Below are 10,849 nucleotides of genomic sequence, written 5' to 3'. Positions count from 1 at the left end.
CACAATTGCATTGTCTTATTTCAAGTGCATATTATTAATTAGTAAAAATACTAATTCCATTAGCAAATTATCAAATTTACCTATTCAAATCAAGGGTAAATACACTTAATTTAAGATATTTTTACTTATTTCTAGATCATTTTTGCAGTGCAGTTTCTGCTCTTTTCTTGTGTAACTCTCAGGAGACCAGTAATAAAACAGACATTTACGTATTTTGTTAATAGAATAAATACAATACATTTTGCTTTGCAGTTTATTTATGTACATTTTGTTGCTTTTATAGCTGCCGGATCCTCTCATCTCGTTTTTTTAAACTCTGTATTTAGAAGCCACCTTAGTTGGCTGCTTTTGGGAATACCAGACCCAGACAAAGAGGGAAGCTGGATCCAGACTGCATCCATCCTTGGACAGCAGAGGCACCCAGCGGTAGCCTGAAGGTGGAGAGGAGGGATGAAAAGGAACTTGCATCACACAGACAGACAGCATCACTTCCATTTTTTTTTAAACTGTCCTGCTGAACGGAGTGAGGCCTTCAGCAGTGCTGATGCTGTGAATGTCAGAGCCCGATGATGGACCACGGTGATATCTGATATAATCCCTCTACCTTACCCTCTTTAAATCACCCTCTATGGCCCGTGGCTCACCTTTCTTCAAGCTGGTAAAGGGCAGCGTGTACTGGCCCACGAATTCACTCTTGAAAAGGGTGTTCTGGTCGTGCACAGAGAAGCGGATGAGGCAGAGCTCAGGAACCCTGATCCCGAAGTTCATTTCAGCATTCCAGTGAGGACTCAGGGCTGGAACGGTGAAATCAGCGTTATTAATTTCACAAAGGGTTCAGTGATTCTGGTAAGGCATTTAAGAACATACAGATATATGGTCATAAAGATACAATAGTCTCTACCATGTTTAGTACTAACAGTTAAAGGAATAGTACACCCAAAACATGATTAGCCTTCATTTTCTACTCACCCCCCTGCTGAACAACACCCTGGAGTACTTTTTTGATATCTCAAATGCATCTGGAGATCTGGGAGGCTTCTTGCTGTCTGCTGAAATTCAAATAATGGAGGTCTATGGCGCCCGAGGCAGAAAGGTCCATAAAAGTCCACAAAAAACGTGTCAATATTCCTCCATACTGCTCGTCCAATGTATTCCAAGTGTCCTGAGTGGGTAGCGTCCACAATTTACTCGAAACGCAGTCATTTAGAATGTTTTTAGAGCATAAACAGTAGTGTATAGGAATTCCTAAAAGCGCGTTCACGAGTCTACGGAAACCGTGGCAGACCAAACCAGATGAAAGTGCGCATTCAGCTCGGCAAAGAACTCGTGCTCTTCCTCAACACTGAAGTCCTCAGACATTTTTCTTTCGTTGTTTCTTTCTTTGCACAGGTAAACAGCACATTTCTTCTTCTACGCTTGCATTATCGGCAGAGCAGACGCTGAATGCGTACTTTCGTCTGGTTTGGTCTGCCGCGGTTTCCGTAGACTCGTGAACGCGCTTTTAGGAAATCCTATACACTACTGTTTATGCTCTAAAAATATTCTAAATGACTTCGTTTTGAGTAAATTATGGACGCTACCCACTCAGGACACTTGGAATACATTGGACGAGCAGTATGGAGGAATATTGACACGTTTTTTGTGGACTTTTATGGACCTTTCTGCCTCGGGCACCATAGACCTCCATTATTTGAATGTCAGCAGACAGCAAGAAGCCTCCCAGATCTCCAGATGCATTTGAGATATCAAAAAAGTACTCCAGAGTGTTGTTCAGCATGGGGGTGAGTAGAAAATGAAGGCTAATCATGTTTTGGGTGTACTATTCCTTTAAAGCTACGGCCAAGTGATGTATACTGTTAATTGACACATGTACCCAAACAATAAAACATAAGTTTGGTGATGAAGTTTGGATTTCTATTTAGAATTTTACAAAATACTTCTCTTGCTTTTCTTTTTTGTAATGTAGAGGGAAAAAGCCAGCAAATTCTGTGAATTTGGATCATGGCATCAAAGAGATTAGCTTTCATTAATGAAACATTTACAGTAGTAGCCATTCAACATGGCTGGTCCCCTACAATTCCTTTTTAAACATCAATATTTGTGCTAAAATATTCTTTCTGTCATTTGTTGACATTAAGATCCAAAGAGAGGCATCATCTCCTGGTCAGACCCTGTAATTTAGTGAAAGGGTGGAATCGGAGTTAAAAAAAAACTTCCAACCACTCCAGTGGTTGGAAGTTGGAGGGGATTTTGCTGGGAATTGCAGGGAAGTGGACTCCCATTTGGCTGCCCTTTGGCTTGGAAGGGCCTTTTTGAATGGCTGCTACTGGAGAGGACAACCTGCTTTATTTAATCTAATCTATATTTTCAGCTGAACACATTGCTTTGACCAAGCCGCCACTTAGTGAGCATTTGGAAGCAAAAACAACATTTAGTATATTTTGATCTTTTTTAGCTGGGATGACATGTTGTGTTAAGATGTTGCTTTGTGGTACTCACAATTGTTTTTGACTGTGTGAGTGTTTTTAGTGCGAGAGTCGGATGGAATCCCATGGACCTCCACTCTGACAAACGGGTTGAGAGCTTTTCCAGGCTCGAGGCTGGGAAGGTTTGATCCATACATCACCTATGAGGGTCAGCAGAGTTTAGATATAGTTTAAAAATAAAAATATTAGGAAAAAAACAAAACAATCAGGCTTCTAATTAATACATTATGGTATTAAAAACAGAGAACCAGAAAGAACAGTCCTGTCACTGTGCCAAATCGAACCTGAAAGTATTTATCAACAAATGCATGACTTAACACTGATAGAGCCTTTCTGTGTCCGGCCTCAGATTACAATCCTACTTTAAAAAAAGATCACGCTAGGTATAATGCATATAAAAAAAAGTAAAAAAGTTATTTCGCCCAGTTAGAGAAATACCTTAAAGCTGGTCTTTAAATCTCAAAAAATTACAGAAAGCTTTAGAGAAAGAAATTATAATTTATACGGGGTAAATCCCTGATAAAATACTCAAATTCTTCCAAAACACCTTTAGTACTGATTGTTACGGAAGAAGATTAGGGCCACTGAAAAAAAAAAAGTTAACTGATTTTTTTTTAATTTAATTTCAGTATAGTATGGGAAACAAGTCAGAATTCTGACTTTAATCTCAGAATTCTGACTTTAATCTCAGAATTCTGACTTAAATCTCAGAATTCTGATTTTAATCTCAGAATTCTGACAGAATTCTGACAATAAAAAAAGTCAGAATTCTAAGATTAAAGTCAGAATTCTGAGAAAAAAGTCAGAATTCTAGCGTTTTCCCCATACTAAACTAAAATAAAATTTAAAAATCAGTTAACTTTTTTTTTTTCCCACTGGCCCTAATCTTCTTCTAGATTGTTTTTATAAGGTAAACTGATTAAATAATTCAATAAAAGGAAATGCAGGTATCGCCGTATATGCCTTTATTTTATATAATAAAATTTGGATCTAGTGATTGAATGATAAAAAAGCAAATCAATGCAAGGTTGTTAACTCATGCAGACATTCAAATTCAGTTCTGGTCTACGGTATTAAACAACCTTGGCTTCCTTAAGATCTCAACAACACCACAGGCTGATCCAGTCCATGCAATTCCACCTTAATGAAATTATTTGGGCTAAAAGTCCCTCTACCAAATTTTTTTTTTTTTATTATTTCAATTTCATATATATTTTATTTCACCACAACAGAAAGGCTAGATTAGAAATTAAGGATTAAATACTCTATAGTTTAATGTTTTTAGGCATGAAAATATTTCTGCATTACAATATTTACACGGTACTGGATGAATTACCTTTTCATACGGAAGAGGATTAGGGCCACTAAAAAAAAAAAAAGTTAAGTGATTTTTAAATTTTATTTCAGTTTGGTATGGGAAAAAAGTCAGAATTCTGACTTTAATCTCAGAATCCTTACTTTAATGTCAGAAATCTGACTTTAATCTGAGAATTCTGACTTTTTTCTCAGAATTCTGACAGCTAACAAACATTTTAGCATCAAGCCATAGCCATGTCTGTTTTAGAGACTAGCTCTCTTCTTTTAATGACCTTCTGCTCCTCCATTAATGAGGAGCTGGCCACCTCAAACAACTCACATCTTTGTCAGTGAAGCTGAGTGCTCCCACATCTCTTCCTTCATGGTGCCCATCTACATTAAGATCCAAAAGTCTGAGATTAAAGTCAGAATTTTGAGAAAAAAGTCAGAATTCTGAGAAAAAAGTCAGTCAAAACTTTTTTTTTCCATTGGCCCTAATCCTCTTCCGTATTTCCACATAAACGTTTTGTTAGAATATATATTTTTTACATTACAGATGAAACCATTTTTCTCAGAAATGTCTTATTTACACAAGTTAGCTTTAAAAACGACCTGCTTGATGATCTAAAGTTAAAAACAGAATAAATTTGTCAGGGAAGGGAAATCCTTTTTTTTCACAGCAGAGCAAGTGCTAATCCGTTGAGCTCATTATTTTTCCTTAGGTTGTTATGTGATGCAATAACAGGAAACAGCACTAAGCATAAAATCGCCACTGCGATGCATAAGTTGAAAGGGAATTTGATCACTATTTAGTTATGTCAACTGTTCCTGTAAAAGTCCTGTAGAGCTAAACATACCAACTATGCTCTGAAGCAGGTGCTCAGTTGTAGCTAATATGTCCAACTCTTTTTAATTAGAACTTAACGAGGCATAAATTTATAAAACAACTCTGAGCCTATTCTTTAAATTCATGTAACTCCTCTTTAAACCTCTGCTATCAGGCTATACTGCCAACACACCCTAAGACACTTATAATAATGAAATACAATGATTTATTAATTGGACTGTGGGTCTAATTACATTACATTTCCTGTGTTCCTTCTTTCCCTTTCATTTCAGAGGGAGAAAATCTCATTAAACAGGAAGTTTTACATCATTGTTACCTCACAGCAGTCACCAGGGAAACACTTAACTGGAAGCACAGAGTGAAATGAGATCATCTTAAAAAAAAAAGCTATAGATTGTGAGGTATGAAAACAAACTAATATTCATGCGGCACTCCTAATAGACAGAAATATACTTCAATTTATGACATCATAAAATTCATCGCTTTATATCTGTACCCTGATCATCAGGTTGGTGGGTGTGAGGCGGTGGTGCTGGCTGGAGTTGGGATCAAAGCTCCTTTCCCTGTGCAAGAGAACTGCTGGCTTCAGGACGTAGCCACAGCCGCCGTTGTCTAGGAAACGGCCATTATTAAGGTCCATAGGCAGGCCCAGAGTTTGGAAATTGAGAGCCACTGCAAAACACCATGGGACAGTATGAGAACAATGATAATAAAGACCAAAAGCAACAGGGTAGGGAGGAAAAAAGAGCAGAAAGCGTGTGCTCTAAGCTTGTTGGGAAAAGAAGGCGGCTTTAAGAGGATCTCTGCTTTTCTCCAAGTTTCAAAAGATGATTTTTTTTACACCAAAGAGGAGAGTTAAATAATAGAAGAACTTGAAATGTGTCTGCAGCCAAGATTGCATTAAGGAGACAGTAGGTGTCTGTGTAATGGGGACATTTCTGCACTGGAAACCTTTTTCAGGAGCATGTCCACAGCATATAGGCTGTCCTCCAGGGACACGTCCACATTCTGTGACCTTACCGTCACAAACTGCACATTTCACTTGGATTTATGTAAAAAGTCAATGCTTTACAGTCGTGTTTACAGCTGGACGACCTTTCTGATACATCTCTACCAATTTTACATATCTAGACAGTGATTATTGGATGTTTTTTGTTTGAAAATTACCGTCAGCTCAACTGAAAGAAGCGTACCTGTGAACAGCAGATTTGAAACCTTGCCAAAGTTTAACTCTAGGCTTTAACAGGCCCATCCTAACACATACTTAGGTCTAAATTATTTTATAACAGTTCCAAAAGAGTAAAAAAAAACAATACACTGGACTTTGTTTCCAAGTTTGAAGACATTTTGCTTCCCATCCACAAATATTTTTCAATTCAAAATTCATTCTTCAGTTCATTTTGAATTCAAAAAGCTTCCGGAATTTAATTTAAACCTGATAAGTAACCCAGAATGCCCTATATTTAGCCACCACTATCTTAAAACCAGCTATGATCCAGTTCATGCAGCCCCTGTATTTTTTTATTTCCATACAGCAGGTTTCCTCAATTCTTTTCCTCAAGGTTAGTAGTTCTGCACCTTTTAGATGTGACTTTGCCTCAACATACCTGGTCCAGTCATGATGTTATTAGCAAGACTTTGGAGAACCTGACTGCATATTAAAGAGGTTTTTTTAGCCGTTTGATTTAGGTCTCGAGGCAAAGACACATTAAGCCTTACAGAAACCTGGCTGCAGCAAGAGGATTATGTGAGCATAAAAGAGGCAACTCCTTCAAGCTATTTAAATTTTCACATACCCAGAAGTTCTGGGCGAGGAGGAGGAGTAGCAACAATCTTCCAGTCTGACTTACTGATTACTCCCAAAACAGTTAATACCTACAACTCTTTTGAACATTTAACCCTTAATTTCCCTGATCCAAATTTCAAGGCAAGAAAACCTCTTCTTTTTGTAACTTTGTATCGTCCGCCAGGTCCTTACTCTGAATTTTTAGATGAGTTTTCAGAGTTCCTTTCTGGTTTGGTATTAAATACTGACAGGGTCATCATAGTGGGAGATTTTAACATCCATGCTGACATTGAAGGCGATAGCTTAAGAGCAGCCTTTAATGCTATCTTAGACACTATTGGCTTTGTTCAAAATGTGAATAGTCCCACACATTCTCATCTTCATACTTTGGATCTTGTGCTGACATACGGCATAGAATGTGAAGAAATAACAGTATTTCCTCACAACCCTGTCCTCTCTGACCACTTTCCAATAACCTTCAGGATTACTTTAACAGAGTTCTCCTCCCCCAAAAGAAGGTTCAATTTTAGTAGATCTTTATCAGATAGTGCAGTTATAAATTTTAAAGAAGCGGCTTCACTTTCTCTCTCCTCTGTGTCGCTGAGCAGTGCTGCAGAGTGCAAAAGTATAGCTTATTCCCCTTCACAGGTTGATGATTTTGTTGATGGGGTTGCTAGTTCTCTGCGTACTGCCTTAGACAACGCAGCTCCTTTGAAAATGAAAACCGTTAAAAATAGAAAGCTTGCTCCTTGGTTTAATGCAGAGCTGCGTACTTTGAAGCAAAATGCTAGGAAACTGGAGAGAAAATATCGCTCCACAGGCCTGCGGGAGTCCTTCCAAGTCTGGAAAAATGGTTTACTGCTGTATAAGAGGACCCTTTGTAAAGCAAGAGCAGCATACTTCTCCTCATTAATAGAGGAGAATAAGAATAATCCTAGATTTCTTTTTAATACAGTTGCCAAACTCACCCAGAGCCATAGCTCTGTTGAACCGTCCATTCCACCTGCTCTTAACAGCAATGATTTTATGGGATTCTTTATAAATAAGATTGATCTTATTAAAAATAAGATCATAAGCACTCCTCTATCCGCGATTGTACCTGAGGTAGTCATGGAATCTGAACCGGGTTTAGACTGCTTTGATCCAGTTGAACTTTCTGAATTAGCAAAATTATTGTCTTCATCTAGGCCTTCAACTTGTATGTTAGATCCAGTTCCAACCAGGTTATTTAAGGAGGTATTCCCTTTGATCTCCTCCTCCATTTTAGATGTGATTAATCTATCTCTGTTACAGGGATATGTACCTAAAGCTTTTAAGGTTGCTGTAATTAAACCTCTGCTTAAGAAACCGTCTCTTGACCCAGATGACTTGGTTAATTATAGACCTATATCCAATCTTCCTTTCTTATCCAAAACTCTTGAGAAAGTAGTTGCCAAACAAGTTTGCGACCACTTACACCATAATGAACTTTTTGAAGAGTTTCAGTCTGGCTTTAGAGCTCATCATAGCACTGAAACAGCTCTGGTGAAAGTCACTAATGATATTCTCATGGCCTCAGATAATGGACTTGTATCTGTGCTCGTCCTGTTGGATCTTAGTGCTGCATTTGATACAGTTGACCATAATATTCTTTTAGAAAGACTTGAATATTTTGTTGGAATTAAAGGAACAGCACTAGACTGGTTTAAATCCTATCTATCTGATCGAATTCAGTTTGTTTATGTTAATGATAGATCTTCAACACACTCAAAGGTTACCTGTGGAGTACCACAGGGATCAGTGCTAGGACCAATTCTCTTTACTTTATACATGCTCCCAATTGGTAGAGTTATTAGACAGCATGGGATTAATTTCCACTGTTATGCTGATGATACCCAGCTATATCTGTCTATAAATCCAGATGAAGCTAACCCATTACATAGATTACAAGCATGTCTTGAAGACATAAAAACCTGGATGACTCCTAACTTTCTGCTTCTGAATGCAGACAAAACAGAAGTTATAGTCTTTGGACCAGAGTCTCTGAAAAAGAAGCTGATTAGCCAGTCACTTCATTTGGATGGGATTAAACTGATTTCAGATAATAAAGTAAAAAATCTTGGTGTTATTTTTGATCAGGACCTGTCATTTAAATCCCAGATCAAAGAGGTTTCTAGAATTTCCTTCTTTCATCTGAGGAACATTGCAAAAATTAGAAATCTCCTGTCCAGGGGTGATGCTGAGAAACTAGTCCATGCATTTGTTACTTCAAGGCTGGACTATTGTAATTCTTTACTATCAGGAAGTCCACAAACTGTAGTTAAAAGCCTTCAGCTGATCCAAAATGCTGCAGCCAGAGTTCTGATGAAAATTAAAAAGAGAGATCATATCTCTCCTATCCTGGCTTCTCTTCATTGGCTTCCTGTTAAATCAAGAATAGAATTTAAAATCCTCCTTCTCACATATAAAGCCTTAAATGGCCAAGCTCCATCTGATATCAGAGATCTGATTGTTCCTTATGTTCCTAACAGAGCACTTCGCTCTCAATCTGCAAGTTTACTAGTGGTTCCTAGAATTTCTAAAAGTAGAATAGGAGGCAGATCTTTTAGTTATCAGGCTCCTCTCCTGTGGAACCAACTACCAGTTTTAGTCCGTGAGGCAGACACTCTGTCTACTTTTAAGACTAGGCTTAAAACTTTCCTTTTTGATAAAACTTATAGTTAGGGTGGCTCGTCTGCCTGGCTGTGTGTTTCCTGGACGGGGCCGCCTTTTACAGCTGCTTGTATCTCTGCTTCTGTCTCCTTGAACCCCAGTCGGCCTCGGCAGATGGCCGCTCACACTGAGCCTGGTTCTGCTGGAGGTTTCTTCCTGTTAAAAGGGAGTTTTTCCTCTCCACTGTCGCTACAAGCATGCTTAGTGTGAGGGATTGTATTTGAGTCAATGAGTCAATGCAATCAACTGGTTTTCCTTAGATAGAAAACTTTGTATCAATTTGACTGTACGATCTGGTTGAACTGTAAAGTGCCTTGAGATGACATGTGTTGTGAATTGCCGCTATATAAATAAACTGAATTGAATTGAATTGAATTAAGAAGGTGCAGGACACATTTTTGTTTTGAACAATAGTGCTTTATTTTGTATGATCCACAACATATCTATCTATCTATCTATCTATACAGATGTAGTTTTACATATATATATATATATATATGTATACATGTGTATATATATATATATATATATATTAGGGATGCACGATATAATCAGCCTTAAAACTGAATATCGGACATCGGCCACCCCACCGATATTTAACCCGATATTTGATCAGCTTCTGAGTTTCTAAAGTCCCAAAAAAAAAAAATTTAAATACTACTTCTTCTTCCTCAAAAACTTCTTTTTTACAGACTTTAAAACTTCTAAAGACGAGGGAAAAAATATTGATACATTAAAATATCCCAATATCTTCATATGCTGATATATTGCCATTTAAAAACACCATATCAATCTCTTTTACTAATGAAATATTGCTATATGTCATCGTTATGCTACGAAATCCCCCGAAAATTCCCGAAATTTTGCCATATTTTTATATGTTGATATATTGACGCGGTATCGATCGATTTTACTAACAAAATCTCACAAGAATTTGCAAAATATCACGAGAGTTTGTAACAGAACGATGAAATTTCATGAGATTTTGAAAGTAAAATAGATCGATACCGCGTTTTTAAAAATCAATTTGATATCAGCATATGAAAATATATTTGAGTATATTATTTTTCAAAGTGTCAGAAATGGATAACAAAACTGCTATTTTCAATGACTACTTATTTTTGTCCAGCTTTAACATCGGTATTGATATCGGTTATCGGCTACATGAGTTTTAAAATATCGGCATATCGGATATCGGCCAAAATCCCAATATCGTGCATCACTAATATATATATATATATATATATATATATATATATATATATATATATATATATATATATATATATATATATATATATATATATATATATATATATATATATATATATATATATATATGAAACCACAAATTGAAGGTATTAGTGCCAAAATGTTTGCCTGAATTACCAACTTTCTCCCCTCTCTGGTGTCAAGTCCTTCTAATCTAACAGTGATTGATCTGTCTGAGCGGCTGCTTTGTTCGTCTGTCTCTGAGATCTGCAGCTGCTGAGCTGCCCCCCCCCAAGCACGTACACCGTCTGCTCAGTGGGGCTCCTTTTCACAGACTCTAGCAATCTGACTGAGCGATGGAGACGGATGTGTCAAGACAGAGCGACAGGAGTGCGGGCCTCCAAGATGAAGTCATTCAGTGAGTCAAAACACGCTGAATGGAAGAAGAATTGTATATAAAGTTTAATATTTTTACCTAAAGCGTAATTTCACTGAGAGAAGTTCAGCGCTGTGGATGTAGTCACGCTCACT

At 37.4% G+C, this 10,849-nt stretch overlaps 1 protein-coding gene across 1 annotated transcript in view; it reads right to left on the bottom strand.

Moving 5' to 3' along the window:
* Window positions 1-254: 254 nt before the first annotated feature.
* LOC119783235 (1-phosphatidylinositol 4,5-bisphosphate phosphodiesterase zeta-1-like) overlaps window positions 255-10,849 on the bottom strand; it is a 29,530-nt gene continuing 18,935 nt past the window's right edge. Inside the window, exons 8-11 of the mRNA XM_038284630.1 lie at window positions 5,126-5,301; window positions 2,496-2,626; window positions 645-787; window positions 255-431 (exon numbers count right to left, since the gene is read on the bottom strand). Of these exons, the coding sequence (XP_038140558.1) occupies window positions 310-431; window positions 645-787; window positions 2,496-2,626; window positions 5,126-5,301 (572 nt within the window). The 3' untranslated portion in view covers window positions 255-309. The remainder of the gene's footprint in view (window positions 432-644; window positions 788-2,495; window positions 2,627-5,125; window positions 5,302-10,849) is intronic.

The sequence above is a fragment of the Cyprinodon tularosa genome, unplaced genomic scaffold, assembly GCF_016077235.1.
Source record: "Cyprinodon tularosa strain WSP-4 unplaced genomic scaffold, ASM1607723v1 ctg200, whole genome shotgun sequence".
Classification (NCBI taxonomy): domain Eukaryota; kingdom Metazoa; phylum Chordata; class Actinopteri; order Cyprinodontiformes; family Cyprinodontidae; genus Cyprinodon; species Cyprinodon tularosa.
This window is presented reverse-complemented; position numbering and strand designations above follow the sequence as displayed.